The 26,667-nt window shown below is 37.1% G+C and overlaps 1 protein-coding gene across 10 annotated transcripts in view; it reads left to right on the top strand.

The window, feature by feature from the left end:
* The window catches only part of PKP4 (plakophilin 4), a 228,895-nt gene that overhangs the window by 65,615 nt on the left and 136,613 nt on the right, over positions 1–26,667 (top strand). For all 10 annotated transcript variants that reach the window (XM_030916540.1, XM_030916537.1, XM_030916543.1 and 7 more), the window contains one exon: positions 5,131–5,267. In XM_030916540.1, coding sequence (XP_030772400.1) covers positions 5,136–5,267 — 132 coding nt within the window. In that variant the 5' untranslated portion in view covers positions 5,131–5,135. The remainder of the gene's footprint in view (positions 1–5,130; positions 5,268–26,667) is intronic.

Below are 26,667 nucleotides of genomic sequence, written 5' to 3'. Positions count from 1 at the left end.
TTCTCATCAACATTTTTTGAGTGTTCATAATGACAACTATATGTTGTACTCCGGAAACCTAAATCGAGAAAGAGAAAAATAACTGGAGTCCAACTTATTTTACTAAAAAGATGAAATAAAGTGTACTTGGTATGCTTTCACCAAAAATTATTAGTAAGGCGAGTAGAAGGGAATTAAGTAGAGAAAAATCCAGTATTTAGTTGATTTTCCATCTCTGGAAGATTTAAGACAGATGATTTTGTGGACTATTATCAGCTGTGGTAAAAGAGATTATACATATTGAATAATAGGTTACACCTATATATTACATCTATAATATGCCAAGAAAGCCTTCAGTAGTCATACTAGAGTATATGTGGTCTGCAGCCTTGAGCAGAAAAACTGCCTGTTAATCACTGATAGTTGAATATAAGATTAAGATACATGCATGCGTATACACACAATTATACTGCCAGTTTCACATATGAACCTGTTTGTGTTCAATAAAGATTATGATGAAAATGTACAGCTGTTCATAGTCAACCCTCCTCTAAAACTGTGAGGATATCATACTTAATTCACAATATTTATCTTGCTGACTCTGCTTCCCAGGACCAATGAACCCAGAGGAGGCTTCTTAGAAGCCTCAAAAGAATTCAGTCTAATGGTATGATTCAAAAAAGAGACCTGGGCAAAGAAAACATTTATTAAGTAAAGGCTAGGATAAAATGAGAACACAGATATGCATACCCACACGTGTAAGAGCTGGTCAGATTCATCTCTGAGCTTTGTATAGCCAAAGAGAAAACCAGTTAATGCTACAGTTGCCAATAGCATCCACCATTCCCTTAGGAAAAGCCTAGGTCCTGGCTTTCTGATGGCTGATACAGAGACAGTGTGACACAGTAGACAACATTCTGAAAACTCCTGAGGAACATTCACATCTGTTTAGAATCCAGAACTTGTTTAATCTCAGTGTGGGCCTCAAGATTTAGAGTTTCCTGTTTCTGCCACAAACAGTGCAGCATCCCTTCTACGCTATCCCTCCTGCAATCATCATCCAGACTCTGATTAAAGATCTCTCATCATGGGAGTGTGCCACCTTCAGAGGCAATCGGTTCTTGAAATTTTAAGCATTTGACTATTAGCTCCAAAAGGAAAGCCCTCCGTTATTGTTCCAACATTTAATTTTGATTCCAAGTATAAAGATAGTAATAATATAGGTTAATACACATTTGTTACAAAACCATTCATTTTTAGTCTGGCTCTTGGGATTATAATCTAAAAAGCCGCCTTCAGAGGCTTATAGGCATCTGCTTGTCAATGCTGGATTTCTCTTCTTCACGTCAAATTTTCTCTTCTTGTTCCATTAACTACCACTCTCATGTCTCCCAGTGAGCTTTGAGCTCATAAAGAGCAGGAGCTGTGTCATTCACATCCTCCCTGTCCCCTTGCCTGGAAATAAATGACTGGATCCCTTTAACATCCCACTCATCATCTCTTGAATGGGTACACTGTGTCCATTCCTGTTAATGTGCTGCCCTTATCTGGAAGTAGTTATGTCCCAAGGAGCCTGAAGGAAAGTTGTAAGCTCACTTATGCCCTTCCTATCATCCTAATGACTTATATCAACACAGCATAAGATCACCTTAGGTTTGGGCAGTCTTGTTTCACTTATGATTCACTCATTTTGCTCTTGAACCCGAAATGCCTACATTTATTTCCCAATATGCTGCTGAGCTAACCTAAATACAGGACCTTGTATTTATTCCTGTTGTTTTAAATCTCATCAGAGGCAGCTCATTACTGCAGTGTAGCAGTATATTTTTTGTATTTTAATTTTATCTCCATCTGGTAAATTCAATATTCTTCATCATCATTGAAGAACTTGTGTATGACTTGTATTGATATCATGGTTAAAACATTTGGTGGGGTTGGGTCAAGGTCAGAACTCTGGCACTACATTAGAAACCTCTATAGATTGATGTATTTCATTCAGCTGTTTACAGATTGTTGAAGTCAGCAGTTGCCCTTATTCCAGCCCCATTTCTATGTTAATGACAATGTCACGGGGGACTTCTAATATCATGTATGCCCCACTAGAGTTTGGGCAACACTGCATGGTTACACTGCCACAGACAGATATTAGACCAGCTTAACATGACTTTTCTTTGGTGCCCCATTTTATTTCTCACAAATCACCTCTTGGATAAAATCCTTTAAAGAATCTCACCCAAGATGTGTGTCTAGCTCTGTAGTTTGTAATGTGAAGAGTCTACCTTCCCTTTTTCCAAAAACAGCCATGGCATTTTCCTCCTTCCAGTTTTCTGGCATGCCTTCATTCTCTGTACCCTCAAAAATGATTCAGCAACCTATCTGTAAGTTTTCCCAGTTCTCCTGAATGTGATCACTCAAATCAGGCAAATTGAGGTCACTGAGGGAAGTGTGAGGCCTAATTTCTCACAGTCTCTTTACAATATAAGTCCTTTTTTTTTTTTTTTTTGCTAGTGGAATGGAGCAATAATATTATTCTGTGACTCTAGTCTTAGCTTGATACTTTACAGGTCATTAAATGATCTTACAATTATGAAAACTACAAGAAAATGGATAGGAAACATTCATAGGTTTATAACTTGTCAGCACAGTGATTGCTCCCCTGCCCCATGTTGGTTGTGGCATATTGAGACTGCCCCAGAGATAAGGGGTAGGGAAGTGTCTCACGCTTGGTAATGACAGGTACCATTGGCTTTGCTCCTCATCTGGTGACTGTTCATGGCTGCCTGTGATGTGACCTAACCTTTGAGGAATCAGAATAGATATCATCCATGTCTATGAAAATCTCCTCTCCTGCCAAGATTCTCAGCATTATATTACTTTCTTTTATACAGTCTCTGACCCTCCTCCTCTTGACTTTAGCATTACTACTTTTCATTTACATCTTGCTGTACTTTGCCTTGATTCTATGTTGCTGCATCAGCTAGGTGATGAGCCCCCTAATGGTCAGTGTCCCTGGGAGAGTGGTACTCAGAAAATGCTCCTCTGGGCTCATTGGTCCTGGGAAGCAGGGTCAGCAAGATAAATATTGTGAAATTAAGTATGATATCCTCACAGTGATGTAATACCATAATATAATTCTAGGTCTTTGTAACAGTAAGACTCCTTCTATGTTAATAAATAATTACTTCCCCAATTACATTTCTGTTTCTCCTTTTCTCAAATTCTCTTTGTTCACTGAATTTTTCCTTTTCTTTTTCTTCTTACACAGTGGTTGTTTCATGATATTATACTCTTGACATTTAAAATTTTTGGTTCTTGGCATTATTTGTTTCACTGTTGCATAGTAACATTTTTGTTCTCTGCAACCATCTGCTTATTTTAAGGTGTGTAATTTTTCAATGGCTAGAATACTTTTATATCTTTACTTGCCTTAAATGCTGATCTAGGATCTTTGTGTAGCATTTTTTTCCTTTATAGAGCTTATATCTTCTCTTTAATGAGCACTTGATAGAGAAAATTTTATTCAGTTGATAATATTTTGTTTTACATCTCAATAAACATTCCACATACGCTAAAAAATATAGATTGCCATAAAATTATTACATTGTATAAAGAACTAGCCATTTTTATCGGTGAGGTAGTGAGGTAGAACCCCCCCACCCCCACCCCACCCACGCACTTAGGTTTTGATCCTACTCATCTCCATGTCTCAGGATCCTTCTATTCATACTTGAGAAGATCCTGCTTGCAGTTCAAAGTCTATCTAGGCCTTATGCGCCGTGAAAATGGGAGATTAAGAATTCACCTGCTAGATAGAGCAGGGATGAGAACTCATGAGGCTGGTGTCAGGGGAAATGCACAGATAAACTAATCAGATCCACTGTCCATTTATGCCTATTAATATGACAAGAATAAAACAACCACCAGCAGAAACCTGAAACTTAGACCCTCTCCACTAACGTGGAAGCCAGGAGAGTAGGGAAGAAGATGGGAGCTCAAAGGGTATGTAATTTCCCCTTTTACTTACGGATTATTATTTTGGAAACAGAAGACTGATACTGAAATTTGAGGGAATGGGGAAACAAGTCCCAGATCAACTATAGAATTGAAGACTGTGGAAGTTAATTGATTAAATTGAAATATATAATAGTAGAGTAATTTGCAAGAGAAAACTGAAGAATGTTGAGGAAAATGTTTATAGCCTCAGATGTCCGTATTTGAATATACAGTGTGACACATCTAAACAGATAGGGTCTCTCGGACATCTTAGGACTTGGCGGAATTTACCTAATGACTGGAATGAGACAATGAAAATATATCATCCTTCATTCATGTATTCATTTATTTTAGTGAACATTAATTGAATACCATTTAATATCCCAGACGCTTGACTAGTTTCATGGTATGATAAAGACTGTACTCACAAGAAGACACAGAGACTGACATGTAAATGAGTTATTAAAATTTTAATAACACTTTACGCTAACCATCGTTTCCCCCTATTTTCCAAAATTGTAGAAAGTCCGTATTAGGTCAGTATGTCTCTTGACAAACACACTGCTCTCACTATGTGTTGTCTTAGGAAAGGCACTCTATCTCCTGCCAAGAACCTATTCTTCTGTCATAAGCTATGGGCCTAAAAAATAGATTTTCTTTTCAACACCGCATTCCTAGTCATTGTTATCTTTGAATAATCAGATTCTTCTAAAGAAACCAAGCTAGCTGTAAGACTCCACCAAGGATGAACTTGTTGCTAGTTATTAATATATTATATTTCTTTAAAATAAGCAGACGTTTATTTTTAAGGCTTCTTTAGGTTTTGAACTCTTTTTTTCTTTTCTGTTGCAAAAACCTCTTCTGCGATTGGTAAAACATTCTTCTCATGTCAGTTAACATTTGTAGATGTCTTTTTGTGTGCATGTTACTTTGAAAACAGACGCCTATAGCAATCTAGAATGTTTATTATTTAGTTTCTTGATAAGTTAGTCATATTTACTTACTGGTTACCATTTAGAAAATTTAGCAATTTAACAAGCTTTTGATCATGGTGTGTAGACTATAGTCTACTGTAGTTGCTAGGAACCATCTGTAAATCCTCGGTTCCTGCAAGGGAGCCCAGAAGAAAGTGTTAACCCTTTGCCTGCTTGATTGCAGGAGGAATGCCAGCTCCTGAGCAGGCCTCATTGGTGGAGGAGGGGCAACCACAGACCCGCCAGGAAGCTGCCTCCACTGGCCCAGGCATGGAACCCGAGACCACAGCCACCACTATTCTAGCATCCGTGAAGGAACAGGTACATACTCGTATTGAAATTTACAATGAGTTATTTCTTTAATGCCTTTAAAAAATTAATCTTTGGATATGTTTTAAATTTGTCTAACGTCCTTGACGCCTTCACGTTTTCTAATTATAAGGTGTTTACATCCCTGAGTACATTGGGATGACTGGCATGTAGAGCTGCTCCAGGTGCCAGTCAGAATCGGAACATGCAGGATACTTGTGCGTCTGCAAGTAAGGACAATCTCGATGGTGATCGGTGTCTCTGTCTCTCCCACATTGCAGAGTGTGTGCATGCACGCAAAGCTGTGTAAAGCATAGTTCTCAGTACTGACTTTTCTATCAGGACTCTGGCAACCTGAGGCCTGTAATAGCGTTAGGTATTTTGAACATTTTAACATAGGTAGTATATAGGGTTGTCTCTGTGATTTTTGGATAAAGGCTATATTTGTGTGTTTGTCTAAATTTAAGTATATTCATTTTGTGAGCTAATGTTCTAAAACTTGTCGAACTGTGCCAGTTTGCTTCAATGTCATGTTTATGTTGATTTTTTTAAGGCATTAATACTCTTTATCCTTCAAACTCAAGTAACCTTCTATATTAGGTCTTATCTGTTGTGCTTAGAGAAATTAGAATTCTGCAAGTTTAATTTCTTAAGATTTAAAAGCTTAATAAGGTAAATGTAAATTTAAAGCTCCAGGGATAGTTTTTTGTTTTTTGTTTTTTTCCTGCTGCTTCTCTCCAAAAAACATTATATGTCCCCTGTGAGGGTTATTTTGTTGAAATAATCTAAGATTAAGTTTTTTTAAAAAAAATCTTATAATTAAGCCACTGGATTTTTTTTCTCAAGATAGGTAATGTTTTATTTGCTGGGATATTCCTTTAAAAGTCAGTATCAGTAACTCAGATGACTAATGATGACGAAGATTGAGGAAACATTTATTACCTTATTGTTGTACTATTTGCTGTAACTTGGAATGTGGCATGAAAGATTGCTCTATAACCGTGACACATGTCTGACGTTAGAACTATGTTTTCAAGAAAAGTTATTTCAGTTTATTCTAGTAACAAGATGTCAAAATAATTTTTTTATTCCTCAATGAAATTTGAAGTTTTTAAACTTTCCACAAAGAGTTTGAAAAGGTAAAAGATATAGTCAGTACAATTTTCATCTTCCACCAAACTATAGAATGTCTAAGTTTCTGTTATCCTTAGGGGAGAAAAAAGGACTCTTCGATAGCCCTTCATAGTTGTCAAGATTTGACCCACAGAGCTGTTAAGGATGAGAAGCCTCAGATTTATTTGGGGCTCTTAGTATATACTGTGTTTTGGTGAAATGTGGTAAATTTATCAGAATGTTTAGAAATGACTTAAAACTATTAGCTGCGTGCAGTAAACATAGCAATGGGAACGTTCTGTTTGTACCTTGAGACCATATACCCTATATGTAAGAAAATAAGGAAACTTGTTAAGATTTTGACACTAGAATTCCTTGATGGCCTCAAATGACTTCAAAATTTTATCTTCTGGCAGTAAATAGTGTTCTGAATAAGTATTTTGTGGGAAATGCTAAGAAGAGTTCTAGCTTCTCAAGGCAGCCAAAAATGTATTTATCCTATTCATTAAAACAATTATTATATGTAATTAGTTAGTTAGTGGGATGCTATACTCTAGTCTTTGGTTCTATTCCTGTTGTGAGAAATTGGAGTTCATTAATATATATTTGCAGTTTCATACATAATTTCTTTTAAAATGTTTAAGTACTTAGCATTTCAATTGTTTAACCCAGGATACCACATCTGTGTCTTTTTCCAAGGTACTCTCCTGGTTTTAAATAGCTCCCCTGCAATTTTTGTGGCACTAGGCAAAATATAGTTGGAGTAAAAATTTCTTAAGACACTCCTGAAATATGTCACTTCCTATCATCTACCCAATGGGATAGAGCACAGAAAAGTTAGATCCAAGTAAGAAAACTAATTACCATTCACCTTATATGTTTGATTTTAAAATTTACTGGTCAGAGTGTGACACTCTTAGCCCACTGTTACATGCAGTTACAATAAATGTTGGTCATATTTTATATCCAAAAGAGCAATATTCTTAGATGGAATGCATAATTATTATTACTTTTTAGAGATGGGGTCTTGCTCTGTTGCCCAGGATGGAGTACAGTGTCACCTTCTTAGCTCACTGCAGCTTCAAACTCCTGGGCTCAAGCAATCCTTCCACCTCAGCCTCCCTAGTAGCTAGGACTACAGGCATGTACTACCATGCCTGGCTAATTTTTAGTTTTTAATTTTTTTTTGTGGAGACGGGGTCTCACTATCTTGCCCAGACTGGTCTTTAACTCTTGGCCTCGTGTAATCCTCCTGCCTCAGCCTCTCTAAAGTGTGAGGATTGTAAGTATGAGCCACTGTACCTGGCCCATAATTATTATTTTTTTAAAAAGTCTCACTGCCATGCCATAATGGTATCCACTCCGTGATCTCAAATAACAGTCCTTGTTTAGTGGCAGCCGTGTCTTAGGAATGGTGTTTCCTTAGGTCACGAAAGGAAGGGACCCTAGCAGTGCAACTGGATACATGGACTGGGTTTCCATTCTGTTTTCTCTGCTGACCATGTGATCTTGGAAAAATTTCTTAACCTTTCCTTTCCCAGTTTGCTTATTTATAAGATGCAGATAATAATAGTGAGAACCTTAAATTAACGTAGGTAAAATGCTTACAACAGTACCTGACACTTAGTAAGGGCTAACATTACAATTGTCATTATCATTTCTGCATAAGAAGAAAAGGCTCCTCTTAGGAGGAGCTAGTGATTCTACTTGTAACCATACTAAAGATTCAGTGAGCCCTTTTTTTGGACATTGATAGCAGAAGACAAACTTTGAATATTGAGCAATGTTTATGCTGTGACAGTAGTTTACTTATGGAGACACTAAACTTTAAAAACTTCATATTGATCTCACAAAAACTATACATAAACATATAGTTTTATGTATGTGTTATGAGAAAGAGCATATAAAAATAAATTTTATGAACATGCTAATTTATTGCAACCCCAAACATAATGTCAAGGCACTTGGTTAAGTATCTTATAAAATTCACCTGAATTTTGAGAGGAAAAGTCTGGGTTCTTCAGTAAAGTACATCTAAGCCAGTAAAATACCTCACACATACTCCCCTTGGGCAATTCATGGTAATTGGTAGGAAGGGAAATGGCAAGCAACCAATAGCAGTCTTGTTAACAAACCATTAGTCTATTAAATATCTGAAATTGGACATTCAGTGTCATAAAACAACGAACTCTTTCTTCACTGGGCTGTGCTTTCCGTAGAATCCTCCAGTGCCAGAAGCTAGCTGTTCCTTGTTCTTTGGCATAATGTTAGAATTTACAATGTCTTTTGAGAAGTGATAACCTCTCATAGTGATGTCAGTCATGTGGATGTGTACCCACGAAGGTACAGAAAAATCCTCGCTCCTTGACAGAAAGAATCCTTGCTACTTCTGTTCAAACTGCCTCTTTCATGAAACATACCCAGCCTGAAGTCAAATCTCTCTCCTGATCTCTTTTAGCACTTTATGCCACTGTCATGACTCTTAATAGTATGCTTTTTTGAATTTATATAATCAGCTACCTAAGGATAGAGCCATGTTTTATGCATTGTTTTATACCTGTGTTACAGGTTGCTTCTCTCCCAACACCATGGATATATTAGACCTGCAATAAATGGTTGTTTGAGCAGGGAATGAATAGATAATACTTACTGTCGATTACTTTGTCACCAATTTGCGGTTTTATTAAGATAACAAAACCTATAGCCACATTCACAGACATATTGTGAGCAAGAGAGTCTCACAGCACCTAGAAAACTTGTCACTCAGCTGAACATTCTTCTTAAGACAATTTGAATTGCACTATATCCATATTGATACAGGATTTAAATCCTATCTCTTCATAGTGCAAAATAAAATTTGATTTTGTATCTATGGTCAAATAATGATATAAGTGTCATAACTTTCATCTCCCATCTGTCCAATTTAGTTGAAAGTTAAGTTTAGGGAATAAAAGGATGTGGTTATCTTGGTGATGTCACAAACTATCCACCAGTGTTATGTATGTCGGGTGGGGTAACTACTAAAGAAATGTTAAGAAATATGCTTTAAGAGAAATAAAAAGTCAATCCACAGGAATAACAAGGTGATGTGATTCCTGGACATGATTCTGAAATTACAGGAAATGTCAGAACTTCAGCCACCAGTTGGCTGTAATTAGGATCATCCTTTAGCAGGTTCTACTGCTCAACTCAACTCCTAGTAAGAATCCAGGAGTCCATAATGAATACAGATGTAGGAAGGAGGAATCTCCTAATAGTTTTCAAAAATATCTGACAAACTTGATGCTGGTTAGTGCCTAGCATAATCTCTTACATGTAATAACTAGATAAAGAAATACAGCGCTGGGCATGGTGGTTCCTGTCTGTAATCCTAGCACTTTGGGAGGCTGAGGTGGGCAGATGGCTTGAGCTCAGGAGTTCAAGACCAGCCCAGGCAACATGACAAAAACCCTGTCTCTACAAAAAATACAAAAAATTGGCCAGGAGTGGTGGTGTGCGCCCATGGTCCCAGCTACTCAGGAGAATTGCTTGAGTCTGGGAGGTCAAGGCTGCAGTAAGCTGTGATCATGCCACTGCACTCCAGCTTGGGTGACAGAGCGAGAACCTGTCTCCAAAAAAAGAAAGAAAAATGTAGTGCCCTCAAAGGATCCTGCCTCTTCCTGTGAAAACTTTAGATTAAACTGATTGATTTGTCACTGAAATGCACAGCACACCCTTGGATGCAGAGGAATTGGAATTTGATAAGCCATTCGCTGCTCATCGAGAGCCTTGCTGCTGCCCTCTGCGACTTACTTAGATGTGTCAGAATGCTCACTCACAGGCACAAGGAAGCAGTGAGCCAAGCACCATGTGCAGGGTATTATTATCAATTGGTAGAATACATTGTAGTTTTATAAAGGTTCCGATATGATCTCTTGGTTTTAGAAACACTCTTTTAAAAAGACAATATGGCCAATCATGGCTAGGATTTGCAAATGTCTTTCACAGTTCTATACAGGGTACAAGTTGATTTCTGGTTTTGTAGAATTGTACATGTAATACTCATTAGAGTCTTTCATCTTCTGTCATAAATTTGCTTGAATAATTTAGATCTCTATTTGAACTTGGCCATATTTTCAGGCTCTTTAGCCACTTCTTCTTTTTTTTTTTTTTTTTTTTTTGAGACAGACTCTCGCTCTGTCAACCAGGCTGGAGTGCAGTGGTGCAGTCTTGGCTCACTGCAACCTCCTCCTCTTGGGTTCAAGCAATTCTTCTGCCTCAGCCTCCCATGAGTATCTGAGATTACAGGTGTATGCCACCACACTCAGTTAATTTTTGTATTTTTGGTAGAGACGTATCTCCATGTTGGCCAGGCTGATCTCAAACTCCTGACCTCAGGTGATCTGCCCACCTTGGCCTCCCAAAGTGCTGGGATTACAGGCATGAGCCACCGTGCCTGGCCCACAAACCACATTCTTATATTTTTGGTTAATGATTTCCGAAGCTTAGAATCTAGATTTAAGGTTGAAGCCAATCCAGATAGTATGAACTGGTAAGCAAAGAATAGATTTGGTAAAATATGCTAATTTTATATGCATTCTTTTTACTCTGGTGAGGTCTCAAATTAGATACTGTGTGTGCTTCTTTTGTTATCTTTGATGAGTGAAAATTGCAATGTTCCTCATTTGTGTGGCTCTTAAAGAGAATACCACTTTCAAGATATTTTCTGGCTTTTTTGAAAATAACCATTCTATCTTCAGTATGTCCATATTAACTTAAGCAATATTTAAATATCAAAGAGTGAAATGAGAGCCAGAGATTCTTAATTTTTTGAAGATAAAATAAGAAAATCTGAAGCCCAGCTGTGTCCTATTGATGTTACTTCATTTTTACATAGATATCTTAGCTTCAGTAATTACACACCCTTCCTGTATGGCAAAATGCCCAGAAGTGAACAAATTCCAGTACAATTATTTACTTTATTCCTCTGGAACTGAAACAACTCAACTGTTACACACCTGCCTTTGTAACTTCCTTTTGTTTGGCCGTTTTGCTTATTTACAATGAAATAGTCCTCTTTGACACACCTCAGCCACAGTGCAGAAGAGAGAATTTTTATTTCAGCTGTAAACAAGCATAGTTTGTCACTTAACTAGAAGCCCTGTGCTGTGTAAGTACAATGCCTGAAACTTCTAACTTTTCCCATTGGCAACTTAGTTATTTTTCCAATTGGTAACTAACTTATCCTGGCAGTTGTTGTTACTGTGTATAACCTATAGTGAAGTTTCCAGTGCCTGAACTGCAGCATCTAACCCAAGGTAAGATTGGATCTCAGTGGTTTTTGTGGGATCATCAAATTTTACAGCTTTATATCCATAATATTGTAGAAATGAGGTTCAAAATGAGGACAAATGGCAAAGCTCTTGTGGCGCTGTTTGACTTGTATTCAAGAATTCCGAACTCTAAAATGGCTCTCAGGAGATCAGTCCTCTTAAGTTGCATGTACCATGGTCAGAATTTAACATTTCCCTTCATTTTGTTGACGATACAGGGTGTCCTCCACCTCAAGCATCCCTGTGATTAAAGAATACTACAGAGTATGGCCAACAGGTTTATTCAGTATTTGAGTACTCCCCACTTGCCAAAGAAGTTGTCCTTCTCAACCTTAAAAAATTAGACTGCCAAGAGGTAGCTAACAACAAGCATATGCATTTGGCTACCTGTCTACATTTTCCAGTAGTCTGATGAATGATCAGATGGACCTGCTAGCAAAGCTTCCAGTCTTATATGTCTTCAGTTATATATTCAGAATAACTTAGTATTTGTTCTCTTTGATTTCATTGGAAGCATCATTTTAGGTTGTATTGACACTGAAGGGTTTGTTTGGAAGACTATTAAATTCTATGAATTTGAACAGACTCCCTGTGACTGTTCACACATAACTGGATCACACATGCAAACATGGAAAACATAGTAGGTGCCCAAAATATTTATCAGTTAATGAACTAAAAATGTAAACATGTTTACAGTGCCTCCATACTTAGATTAAGCTTGCTTTTAGTTAATTAAGAATTGTTTGTTCAAAGACTACTCTGAGCAAAGTACTTTGTCAAGGAATGGGTTGGGGGGATAAGCAGACATATAAAGATGATCTATTTCATATAGTTTCTACTCTCAGAATAATGCAGAGGCACAAACCATATTTATACTTCAATATAGAGTAATTGACACATTATAAATATTCATTAATTGATCCATAACAGACAAGAATGTTTGTACTTTTGCCCCCTTTTAAACAGGCTATCTATATGTATTATGTCAATTTTAGGTAAGTTTGTTAACTTAACGCATTTTTAGCTTTAATTTTTACCACTGAATTACCATTACATTTGAAAATAATGGAATATTTTTACTTAATTTTTACCATTGAATTAGCATTGTTTCGTTTACATTGAAAGTGATAGAATATTTTTCCTTTGTTAACACTTAAAGCCAACCGTGACTGCATGTTTAAAATTGTAATTTCCTTTTCAGTTGAATAATCCAGTTTACAGTTTCTTTTCAGAGTTAAATTATGAATATATGGAATAATTTCCCCCTGTACACGCAAACTTTATGCTGTTAAATTTGAAATGAGTGACTGCTGAGTTGGTGAGATTAAATGGATGAGAGGATTATTCAGCATTGAATTCTCTGCTTTGCATGATCATTTTTCTCTTTAGAATCACTTCTGGAGAGAAAAATATTTCAGAAACATATTTTTCCCTTCAGGTATAACCCTAAAGTTATTCCATAGCTTTTGCAAAACATAGCCTGTCTAGTGCCTATCTTCATGTTTAAGGGCTCCCAATTTCTAAATTGCCATTTTTGTTACTTTGCAAAAATGTGTCCATATGGTCTTACTCCATCTGTTTATATTTTACGAATGTATTGTTCCCAAAGTGATCAGATCTGCTTGTACCTCAGCAAAGTAATTTGGGTTATGGTTATTTTATTTCAGGCATTCCTAAGAAAGATCATTTAAAATGTAAAGTTCTTTTCAAGTAGTTCAAAGACAAATCTATGTTTTAGCTTATAGAATCTTAAGAGTTTTTATGTACCCAAACCTTAATAATGTAGGAGTTACACAAAGTAGAAACAGTCTGCAAGCAAATTGAAATAACACATTATTGAAACTTAAAGACAAATAACATACTATGCAATTATATTCTATATAGTTATATCTCAAATACGAAAATAGCTACCATAAATTAAAAGTATACTTAGAATTTCAATCTGTGTGGCTCTTGAAAGAAAATTTAATTTTCCTTTAAAAATTGGAGTTCAAAGCATTTCAATTTAAACTGTTTAGTATTTTAACTTATAGTCTTTTTCTTATGAAAACTCCTATAAAGCAGTGTGACATCAGTGAAGTGTTTATTGTGAGTTATCATCTACCCTAATAGGCATATATCTCATTTTAAAAATTTCCCCAAATCATTCTTAGAGTCTAAACCAAGATTAAGGTCTTAACCACTACCTATGGCCTTCTAATAAACTATTCTGGCAGAATTAATAACTCTTACTATTTCATTCATATGTAGTATTTCTGTATTCTGATATTCCTTTAGAAATACCTTTCCATCACAAAGTCGACATAAGCCATGATTTCTCTTCTTTTGAAAATACTTCTATTAATTATTTTTAAAGTAAGCCCTTTATGCCCAACTGAAGAGTCAAGTAACACCGTTTTTCATTCATAAGCTTAGCTGCCTTACATATTCCTTGGTTTAAGTCTAGGACTGTTGGAAGGGACGATGCTTACTGGAGTTTTCCCATTGTTCTACTTTCTCATTTGTTCCTTAATAAGATAAGTAATATTATTTTTCTATAATGTAAGCTCTTAACAGCAAGATTTTGATTTTATTTCAGTTAGCAAAGAATAATGAAAAGCAAATTCATATTAAACTATTATGTGAAAAAATATATCTTAGTGATTGCTGCTGTTGACATTCTAAGCTGATTGAGTAGAAGATTTGAAGGTCTGTAGGTACAACTGTGAAAAATATTTGTGTATTTATGGGTACTGAACAGAATGCTGTTGCACTTAGCTCATTTGATCTGCACTACACATTGGGCAAATCTGTTTTATTGATGTGGAATAATTTATCTAGTTGAACAATTTTTTTAAGAAAGCAAACTTATTAACCCTGGGTAAAACTTCAGTTTCCCACTGAAAACCTTGTCAGAGTTGGAGAGTGCTCTTCTTAGTTTAAAACCAGTAGATCAGAAATGCAAAGAATGGATCATCTCTGGCAGGTCTGCCATTGTGCGAACAAAGACCCTTCATTGCTTTACTGGGCCTGCTGCTTTTTGATGCAGCTAGATTGCTGTCTGTGTTCTACTTACTACTACTACTACTACTACTATCACCACCACTACCACTATTACTACTGCTGCTGCTGCTGCTGCTGCCACAACAGGAAACAAATGACAAATCTAGAAAAATTATAATTGTGAGTAAGATATAAGAATCGGTGATCTCTATGGAATAGAAATCCAATAGGAGAGTAATAGCTAACATTTATTGAATACTTACTATGTACCAGGCATTGTACTTAATTCTATAAGTGGAAGATCTTCTATGTTCCTTATCACAAATTTTGGAGTTAATGTAGTAAAAAGTCTTTCAGGTTATTTTGGCCACTGAACATCTCATCTCAATTTCTTAGTTCTATGTGTTTACCTACCTTTTTCAACTAGTGGAGCAATATATAGTCTTGAACTGTACAATATCCTTTCAGTAAATATTTTTATCCTTGAATTACCCAGAGTGTTTTCTGGTGCTTGTAATTAAAAACCCTGATTATACAGGTCAGTATCATTATTACCACTATTTACAGATTGGGAAACTAAGCTCAGAAAAGTTAAGTAACTTGCTCAAAGTTATATAATTAATAAATAGGGAATATGAGATCCATATCCGGGCAGTCTTATGCCAGATTTGCATACTAAACAATTAAAATCTGCAGTGGAGTCATTAATGAGAAGAATGCATACAGAGGAAAACTGAACACTGATGGTGACAAGCATGTGAGACCTTATCCTGGAATATGGAAGAAAAGAATGAAAATGTTGTAATAAATTCTGCTAGACATGGAGGCCATAGAAAGTAGATCTAATGAAAACATTGTGGGTTTTCTTGAGAAGGATTTTAGAGTAGTTAGAAGAGAAGCAGTACTTAAGTATAATTTAAAAACAATTTTTATGAGCAGAAAATAAAGCTCTGAGTGTATAGATTTAAAGCAATCATCGTATTCCAGGCACCAAAGACCAGTCTCGAAATTACTTTTATAAAATGTCGTATTTACAAAGAGAAGGAAGAAAAACCTTTGCAATTCAGATAAAAGAAATGGTTTATCTACAAAAGATAAAATCAGGCTTCAGTGAAACACTAAATTCCAGAGAAGATTAGAGCAATGTGTATAGAGTTTTGAGAGAAAGTGCTTGTAATCCAAGAATTTATACCCAGCTCAGTTGTCTTTAATATGTGAAAGATTAAAAAGATATTCTCAGACATTCAAGGATTCATGAAATGTGTTCACTCTTTTCCCCCTGTTTACCCTTTTTGATAATTAAGGATTTGTTCCCTTTAGGGAGGAATTAAATTTAAGACTCAAAAATTAGAAATTCATAGTATGTAATTACTAGTGGATCTTCTCTTAGTTAAGGTACCAAACCAAGAGTCAAGGTTTATTGGGTACTAGTCAATTACATTTTGAAGTCCTCTGCTTTCCTGCTTCTCACGATCCGTAAGCCATGTTTTCTTTCAAGTAGTTCAGATTGATAGACTTTGTGTAATAACTTATGTCATAGGTTGTTGGCTTATTGAATTTGCAAAGAAAAACCCTGATTTTTAAGCTGAGATCAGATTCCTATACATGTTATCATCTTTCTTGGACCCATGAGAACTGTTTCAATTGTGCTTAAAATATCAGTATTGATATTTATGTTATGTTATGTTAAAATATGTACTCACTTGAAAAAGTCTTGTAAGGCAATTCTCAAAGGTGTTTTTGGCTACACAGGATAAGAATTGTGTCCTAAGCAAAGGAGGAAGTAAACAACAGGGGTTTGGCAGGTACTTATCAAATGAGTGAATAAATGAATGCAGTCTGTGCGGAATAAATCAGTACTGATTTGCCTTACTTACAAATCAGTAAGGCAAAACCGTGACCACCTAATGAAAAGGGAGTACTTGCCATCAACTAACAATTGTGAAAAGAAACATTAATAACTAATATGCATGTGAAATAATGGTCTACCTCACTAGTAATCACAGAAATAGACATTAATGTACTGAGAATGTATCTGCTTTTCACACTGGCCACAACAAAAATTAAAGATAAAATAGTGTGGGTGTACTGATGTGGGCAGGGCAATTTCATGTGGTATTGGTGCGAGTACAGTGGCACAACCATTTTGAAAGTAATGATCTGTAGTAGAGGTCTTAAAAACGGTTATAGAATGATCCAGTTTTGCTATAGAAATACACATTCATGTGTGTATCCAAACACATATGCACTCACTAATAAAATAGAAGGAGATACTCCTAAATGTTGAATAGATGTCTTTGGATAAGTTTCCCCCTGTATTTTGCAAATTGCTTATGAAAAGCATAGAGTATTTCATAAAAATTCTAAAGCTACAAAATAAAATGGTAATTTAGAATAAAAGATATTAAAAATGGCATTTTTATTATCACAAAAATAATAATAATAATAAAAGGTTACCATAGGCTAAGGTTGACAGAAAGAAAACAAGTAAGTTTTTATAGGTTGCAAGATGTGGAAAACTTGTCAAATGAATTATGGTTGAGAAACTGGATTGTCTTGCCTAAAAAATAAATGGAATGTTTAGTATGACCACAGATCCAGAAGGATATCGTAGAACGGGAGTTAAAAGCAAGAACTCCCACCTGCATACCTGCTAAGTTGTGTGACTTCGAGCAGGTTACTTTGAGTGGAGCCTCCTGTGTCCTTATTTGTAAAATGAGGGTAATGGTTCCAATCCTGCTAAGAATAAATGTTCAGTAAACATTCTCCAGTTGTTATCCTTGAGATGATATGTAGAACGGTAGTGGAAACACATGTTCTAGCCTGGGGCCACTTATGAGGGACATGGATCCAGACTGAGGAATGCTCATAGATGGAAGGCTCAGGCTAAGACTTGGCCCCACAGTAAGGATTCTAGCCAAAGGGTGAGGCAGAAGTTCAGTCATGTGCCTCAGCCTTATGCGGTCAAGATGTCTCAGAAGCTGATGGAAAAGATCAGTATCTGTCTGGACTCATGGAGATATGGGTTGTGTCATCCTAAAATAATCCTGCAAATCCAACTCTTTCCAGATAGCTTTACAGAATATATTCAGGAATCTCATTAAGAGATCATTCACATGTATCTTTACCTGTTGCCTCGAGGGAATTCCACAAAGTATGTTAACTAAGAGACAGAAGTTACACACAAGTATGTAAAATACCCCATTTTCTTTTCTTTCCCTTTTTTTTTTTTTTAGACGGAGTCTCACTCTGTCACCCAGGCTAGAGCACAGTGGCATGATCTTGGCTCACTGCAACCTCTGCCTCCTGGGTTCAAGTAATTCTTCTGCCTCAGCCTTCTGAGTAGCTGAGATTACAGGCGCCTACCGCCATGCCCAGCTAAGTTTTGTGTTTTTAGTAGAGACAGGGTTTCACCTGTTGCCAGGCTGGTCTCGAACTCCTAACCTTAAGTGATGTTCCCACCTCAGCCTCCTAAAGTGCTGGGATTACATATGTGAGCCACCGTGCCTGGCCTCCATTTTCTGGACTGTCCCACTCAGTATATAAAGTCCAAACATGTTTTCCACTATATTTCAGAGATTAGAATGGACTGTGGTGCTAGTTCGTGTTCAGTACTTGTTGAGTACATGTTTGTTAAAAATGTTGGTTTTCATGAAACTAAACACAAATATGCTAATGAATATCAAATTCACATTCATATTATCTAGGAGAGGTGAGGGAGGAAGTAAAAGCCCCTCCTCTCAAGACAGTATACTGGTTGGGAGGAGCTGTCCAAGGGAAAACCCAGAAGTTTCCTCAGCTAGGCCCAGTGGCTCATACCTGTAATCTCAATACTTTGGGAGGCTGAGGTAACAGGATCTCTTGAAGCCAGGAGTTTGAGACTATATATACATATATATATTTAGCTGGGCATGGTGACACATCCCTGTAGTCCCACCTACTCCAAATCACTAAGTGCCTGTAGTTCCAGCCACTTGGAAGGCTGAGGCAGAATAGTTTGCGCCAAAGAGTTCAAGGCTGCAATGAGTTAGGATCGCACTTCTGTACTCCAGCCTGGATGACCAAGCAAGACTCTGTCTCAGAAAAAAGTTTTCTCAAGACGTGTATGCTATAATTTACACCCAATACTTTTTTCTTTTCTATTAAGTCAATTCTGCACCAAATTAATAGTCAAAACAGTTTTGTTCCAATGTGAATCTTTTTTGTTTCTAAAGTGAAGTGGTGGTCCCTGAATCTTGACTATAGGACCACACCAAACTTGGGCTGCTTCTACTTGGGCAGACTTTGCCCCCTCTAATCCAACATACTGGTGACAGCAGACTGACTGTATTTTGAAATGATGTCACACATCTTTTGGAGAATTGGGGGAGCATCTCTACTGACAAGATTGTATTTTCCAGCTTTTAAATGCTTCCAGCAATATTTCATTGAAAATGTAGCTCTAGTAAGTCATGTCTAAGTCTGAAGAAATACTGGGGCTTTTACAAAGTCAAGATTTTGTCCCTGCTCTGATGGCACATACCCCTAATCTATTCTTGCCTTCCGTAACCTGGATGCAATCCAAAGCCAACTGTAGTCACTCTGACAGATTTATTTGAACTGGCAGAGCTCACGTCGGTATCCTCTAAATGTTCCTTGTGATATATTCCTACACAGAAGAAGGTAAATGTAGTAATTAGGACTGTCTTATTTTATGACTAGCACTATGCAAAAAATATGGAGACATTTCCAATACAATTCTTGCGTGTTAAAAAAAAATATGTCCCAGCTTCATAGTCCTTTATCCAGGCTGACTAGAAATGCACAATAGAGTAGATTGGCCACAAAATATTGCAAAGCACAACATCTTGCTATTCTGTGACTGTTTTAGTTAGCATTTCGACTGTCCAAAGTAAGCGCTAAATAAGGTTTTACCATGTCAACCAGTACAGTGAGTTTTGATTCCCATAGCAGACTAGTATTGGCAAGCTGGAAGCACTAGCCCCCTGACCGCTCAGAAAAATAAATGTCAAATGGCTACTGAGAGCCAGTCAGAGGAGTCTACCAACAAGGAAAACTGAGCTCTCTCCCATTTCCTTCAGCTGAGCACTCTGGAGGGTGCTACTGGATAGGCTGATCAACCAGGGCATTCCCACCACCAGCCAGCCCCCAGGACCCTCTAGAAGAGGTGCATGGACCCCAGGGGCTTCAGTATGTCCTGGGATATTATACCACAAAGAATATTTGTAAGTGTTACGTTTACTATTACTTAGTGTGATAATTGAATAATTCTGACTCATCAGTAAACTCTTCCAGTGTTTTCACTGTACTCTTCTGAAGAAGTTAGTAGAGTTTTTAAAAGCATCTTGATATAGTAAGAAGAATGCGGGCATTGATATCAAACAGACCTGGATTCAAATCCAGACTCCTACAAAGGACTTTATTCTATTGGGCAAGCCCCTTAACTTCTCATAGCCTGTTTCCTCTTTAAAATTACAATAACAGGCCAGGTGCCTTGGCTCACGCCTGTAATCCCAGTACTTTAGGAGGCTGAGGCAGGCAGATCACATGGTCAAGAGATTGAGACTATCCTGGCTAACATGGTGAAACCCCGTCTCTACTAAAAATACAAAAATTAGACAGGTGTGGTGGTGGGCGCCTGTAATCCCAGCTACTCGGGAGGCTGAGGGAGGGGAATCGCTTTAACCTGGGAGGCAGAGATTGCAGTGATCACAAGCCTTGGTTTCTGGAATGGAACGTTCAGTTGGTATTTTGAACATCTGGTTAAAGCCCAGGAATTGCCAAGGAATTCAATTGCAGGGGGCTGTCTGACCCTGAAACCTACAGCTTAAACTTACTTTTCCTACTCATCCTTCCCTCAGTCAGCTCTGTATTAGGCTGTTTCAGAGAAATAAAAGGGTATAGAGGACATAGTCCCAGCCCTCCAGATGCATAATCCCCTGAAGATGCTTACAACCCAGTAAAGGTGCTCAGAATGTACTTTGTTTAGGAACATCAGTTACCAGGTGGTTCTAAGCTTTAGGACAGGAGTTGAGGCAGCTAGACACTAAAACAGTCAGGTCTGTTGTAAAACTGGGTGTTAAACGGGCCTCGAGTTTTACAGCTGTAACAACGAGGCATCAAAATACCTTGGCTTAAACAAGATGATAATGTATTTCTTAGGATACAGTCCAGAGAGCAGTGGTCCAGAGCTATCCAGGGCAGCTTTGCTGCAAGGTTGCCATCTCTGGGCCTGAGGCAGCTCCCAGCTCTCATCAGGTCCCAGGCAGCAGGTAGGGATAAAAAACCATGGGAGCAGATGCATTTCTTTGGAAAAGCACGGTCTAGAAGAGGCTTGTTCCTCACACGCTAGAACTCGGTCTCATGGCTGCAAGCTTCCCCAGAAGCTGGGAATTGCAGGCTCCAGTGAGCAGCCATATGCTAAGCTAAAATGACCCTAAACAACTAGCAGTTTCTGCCACAGTCTACTTTGGAAGAGTGCGGGTGCCCTGGCACCTGAGCCTGGTTGCTCCTCTGCTCTCTTTTCTACCTGCTTTACTGTATCCTCCTTTTGATTAGAGTCAGGCCGGGCTAGGATGTACTGGACTGTTTTGGATGTTCCATAGTGGTCAGTAAAGAGCCAAAAGCATTATTCTGATTCTTATATTTTTTTAGAAGATGATTTTGTTTCACTGTTTAATATCTGTAATAAGTACTATGGAGGATAGGATATAATTTTATTTTCTTGTGTTCACAATACATTTTTATTGTAAAATATTTTTAAGTTCATTTTCCTTTTAAGCCTTAATAGTCTGGTTTTTGAAATCCTGTAAATATTGTTTAAATTTAAAAAATAAAATCCTTGTATTGAACTTTTCATGCTATTGCCCCCTTATAAATAGTAATGGAAATCACTAAATACGCCCAATAGGAGTAATTAATGTTGTTCTGATATCCTGAATGTTGTGTTTCTATTTCCTTACTTCTCAGTTCCTGCATTTGGGAAAATTGTTGTGCTACTCCAGGGTTTTAATTTTAGTTTATTTTTATAATATCGCCAATTTTCTCTCCAGAGAATTCAGAATCTCAAGTTAATATTTGTAAGGCTATTGAACACAGATTTTTTTCCCCATTGCCGGAAAACCTTTTTTCTTTACAGTTTATATATATATATATATATATATATATATATTTTTTTTTTTTTTTTTTTTTTTTTTTTTTTGAGACGGAGTCTCGCTCTGTCGCCCAGGCTGGAGTGCAGTGGCCGGATCTCAGCTCACTGCAAGCTCCGCCTCCCGGGTTCACGCCATTCTCCTGCCTCAGCCTCCCGAGTAGCTGGGACTACAGGCGCCTGCCACCTTGCCCGGCTAGTTTTTTGTATTTTTTTAGTAGAGACGCGGTTTCACCATGTTAGCCAGGATGGTCTCGATCTCCTGACCTCGTGATCCGCCCGTCTCGGCCTCCCAAAGTGCTGGGATTACAGGATTTTTTAAGAGTAGAATAATTATTTATCTTGTTGAACATTTTATTCTCAGTACCTTGTAGAGGGGCTGTCATGTGATAAGTGTAGTACTCAAGTATTTGTTGACTAAATCATATTTACATGTGTAAATTTAAAAAAAAATCCCCATTTGTAATCTCTATCCTCAAAGCTATTAAAGTACTTAAAATATTTTGACTGTAGTAACTGCCTCCTGATACTCAATTCATTCACATATAGCACCCACACACATATACTTAAGCACACCCTTGTGTATGGACAGGAAGCATACATACACATATGTATTCATGTGGCATTAGGCCGTAGCAACTGCAGCTCTTGGAAACACACTAAAATTGTACTTGAATGTCTCTGCATAAGAAAGAGCCTGTATTTTGCTCTTTAGGCCCTCACACACTCAACCTTATTTGCTGTAGTTTGAAATATGGGTTGAGTTTCTCTTATCTGAAATGCATGGGACCAGAAGTGTTTTAGAGTTCAGATTTTTCTTTTAACTTTTGGAATATTTGCAAAGTATACATACCAATTGAGCATCTCTAGTCCCAAATATCTGAATATTGGAGCATTTTGAATTTTGAGTTTTCTGGTTAGGAATGCTTAACTGGTATATATTTGGTGTCTTTGTATTTTTGTGGAATGTATTTTAGATGTGCACATTTGGTTACGTTAGTGGTAGAGGCTAAAGAGAGGAGAAGGGACCAAAGAACAAGAAAGAGAAGACACAAGATCACAATTAGAGGAACAGTGACAGCAGCAGCTGATGGTCTTATGTCAGGGGAAGAGACAAAACAACTGCAAGATAGGTCCGGGGGCTAACGGTGTCTCCATGCAGTTGTGAATGTTCATAGTGGTGCTTTCAGTCATCAAGAAAAGTCTGTGTTCTATTTATTCTGGTTAATAAGGCAGAAAATAAGTAATAATACTAGAGTCATATTTGAAATCAGAAAATAAATTGGCATTTGAAGGATAAACTTTGGATATCCAGAAATTGTAATCCTGCAGAACAGCTCTTGATTCAAAGATGAGAGAAATGAAAAATTATTAAGTAATGCAAAGGACCAAGGTAGCCAGTTTTCAAATGTAATGCATTAAAAGGTCATAACTCCCTTGGGAGAAGAGCACTGAGAGACCAGGGTAGTTCTCCGTATGTGGTTACTGTCACCCAGACAGGCAAGGTAGAATTTTGTTGTTAGAATGATAAATAGTGTTCACTGAACAGTTACTATGGGTATCACTGTGCAGGTGATGACATGTGTACCTCATTTAATTTCTCATCACTTTGCAGTTTAGGAATTACGAGGATTATCTCATTTGAAATGAGAGGAAACTGAGGTGTAAATTGGTTGTTAAAGCTGTTGATGGTCACACACAATGCATAAGCAATCAGCCTGAATTCTCCTCCCCACCCCTAGTCCACCACTACTCACATAGCTTATGCTCTTGCCAGGGCTTACTAGAGTCATGCTTAAGTGAAGCAAAACTGCTTCCTAGCTTTGTGGCTCCAGGGCAGCCAGCCAGGTAGTGTTTCCAAGCCTCAGTCTGCCTGTTAGACAGTGGGGATAAGAGCAAGTAGTTGACTGCCTATTGCCTAGGGGCATTGTAAGACTCATGAGTATAAAGTTTCTTAGAAATCCAAAAACAATTTTGTAAAAAAGGATTGTTATAAAGCATTGTTATGATATCCTTATAGTCAGCAGAATAAAAATATATTTATTTCCTTTTGGGAAGTATTATATAACATTATGCACTAAGAAATAAGAATTAGAGTAATTTAGTCCTAAATATTGTCAAATTAGAAATTTTAATTTGATTTTCCCCATCATAAATATTCTCTTACCTTCCCCTCCCCCAACTCAACAAGAAAAGTTCTTGTTATATTGTATTAATTTCATTCTAATGATATGTAGGCTGCATAAAAAAGACAGCAAGAGTAATGAATTTGCTTCTTACACTGATCAGTGAATATGGTATGAATTGAACATCCCACTAGGAGCCAGAAGGTCCTGTATTGTCATTCAGTTGTCTCTTCAACCCAATAAATACAGAGTGTTTCTCTGCCACTACTCCAACTTACCTGTTATCCATAGATGTTGGATGAGTTCATGTTCCTCATCTGTTGGAGCTTCAGAAGACAAAAACTGTGTCAAGAGGGTCCTTTTTAACTGCGGGTGGAAACAGAGCAATAGCCATGAAGTGACTTCGAAGGAAGCTGGAGCTTAATGAATGAAAGTCCCCTGTCCCGCCTAGAGCCATCTACTTTCCCAGGCCTCTCATTCACAGGACTAGGATTTGGTTCCATCTTCTGAATGTACAGTGCCATTGAGCACACAGAGATCCAGTACTTGTATTTTTTAGTCCAAAGTGTAAAAGAGAGGAGGCCTAACCTAAGTCTTTCTTTTTTTTTAATTTTTTTTTTTTTGAGCCACTGGGCACAAAGCAATTGGGTATTCCTTCTGATTAGCTTTTGTTAGCTCACGAGGAAGCCTTTCATCACTTCCCCCTTTGGGTGCTCAGCTTCCTCACCAGGCATCTGGGCCTTCACTCTCTCCCTCTGTACTCCCTTTGACAAAGGTTTCCTTTTCCTGTTCCCTTAGCTTTGTCCTTTTTGCACTTTCTGTAATCCCACCAGCAGCAGTGTTCCCTTTTGTTTGGAAATAAGGACAAGAAAGAAAGGGAGGTAGAGACGATTTTTTAAATTTTGAGAAATGAATAAATATGTTCTTTTAAGTCATAAACCACTGAAGGTCAAGTGCCCTTGTTAAATATTGTAGAGCGCTAATAAAATCTCGTGAACCTAATACTTTTTATATAACAGAGCATAGCTATTATGGAGTCTAAGCAGTTGCAGAGGTTAGGATTTTCCTAATAATAACTGCATTGAATTCATAATCTTCACACTTATTTAAACCTGTTTCTGGTCATTTTTCATCATATCCATGAATAATTATAGCTACTCATTCTTATATCCATATATAACTGCATATTTACCCCCTAGGTTTGTGCTTGATTTAAACCTGGTACCATAGTTATTCCTAATTGTAAACTGATGATGAGATTTCACATGTGTATTGCATAATTTAATTAATTTAGTGTTTGTAAAAATTGTTTGAAGGTAAAATATTTTCGTAAATGCCAAGATTTATTATTACTTTTGTCATGTAATTGCTAAGACTCAATTTCTCCTACATATAGTTCCTCTCTTAAGGAAGGTTTATACACAGTGCCTTTTAAAAATATTTCAAGATTAGAAGCATATTTTTGGTTGTAGTAGATACTGAATTATTCTTGCTGGTTTGAATCTTGAAGAAAATGAAATGTAAATTCAGATTAAATTGGTGTCTCTTTAGTACCGAGAATGTGTTTTTGACATTTGGATAGTGCCCATTAAATTCTTTGTATTTGACTGTCGATTATTTTTAAAATGTATTCTGAATTTGTGTGTCTATTCTGGGTTTTATTTGAACTGAATTTTAGTTAAGTAAAGAATTTTGATATACTTTAAGTGGCATTAAATAAAATGAAAAAGAGTGATTTCAAATATTAATCTTTTTAGATTCTTTTGCCATATGTTCTTTTCCCAATTTATTTTGTCATATAGTTTCCTTTTGTTCAGATATCATTTTTCTTCGGATTTTTACTTTACTCTCTTTGCAAGATTATGAAAACTGTCTCTTCTGTAACTGCATTCAGAGTGAAACCTGCAAACAGGAAATGCCCAGGTAAAGATGGTTAGATGGCAAAAATAGTAAGCACTGCATATTTAAATGTGATGCTTTTGAAATCTTTTTTTAAGTAATCACAAGATATTTGGGAGTTTGGTTGTCCTTCTCAGTACACAGGAAAGAAACGTGAAATTTTGGTTGAGAGAAGTAGCACCATAGGGCATGAGCCAAAAAATGTAGCAGTAGGCAGCCCAAGAAAGGTGTCAAATTCAAGCTAATTTCACTTTTGAGAACAAGATTTCCTCTCAGACAGTGCAGCTCAGAGGATAGAAGATAAGCACAGAAAAACAGCATGGGATCTTTGAGGTGGGCACAGGTTAAGGATAAAGAGCAAGGGGATGTGATTTACACACATAGAGACAGTGTGAAACTAGGCCTGGAGCACTGCAGAAATGCTGACATCTCCAAGTTGAGAGAAGAAAAGGTCAGAGGATTGGATTCACAAAGAGGCTATAGTAAGTAAAAAGACTTCTTTTTTATGCAGTAAGATAAGAAATAGAAGGTACACACACTGGAAAGGAAAAGTGAAATTGTTTTTCACAAAGGATATTACTGTGTATATAGAAAATTCTTAACCAGGAATAAGCAAACTATAGCCTACAGTCTGCATGCAGTCTACCACCTATTTTTTTTATCACCTGTGACCTAAGATGACTTTTACATTTTTGGGCCATGGGAGGGGAGGGCGGTGGTAAGTGTAAGATGGCACAACCATGTTGGAAAACAATTTGACAATTTTTTATAAAGTTAAAACACATTTACCATATGGCCCAGCAGTTCTCCTGGGTCACACATAAGAATCA

The sequence above is a fragment of the Rhinopithecus roxellana genome, chromosome 14 (genome assembly GCF_007565055.1).
Source record: "Rhinopithecus roxellana isolate Shanxi Qingling chromosome 14, ASM756505v1, whole genome shotgun sequence".
NCBI classification, from domain to species: Eukaryota; Metazoa; Chordata; class Mammalia; order Primates; family Cercopithecidae; genus Rhinopithecus; species Rhinopithecus roxellana.
Note: the sequence above shows the minus strand (reverse complement) of the source record. Positions and strands in the feature narration are given on the sequence as shown.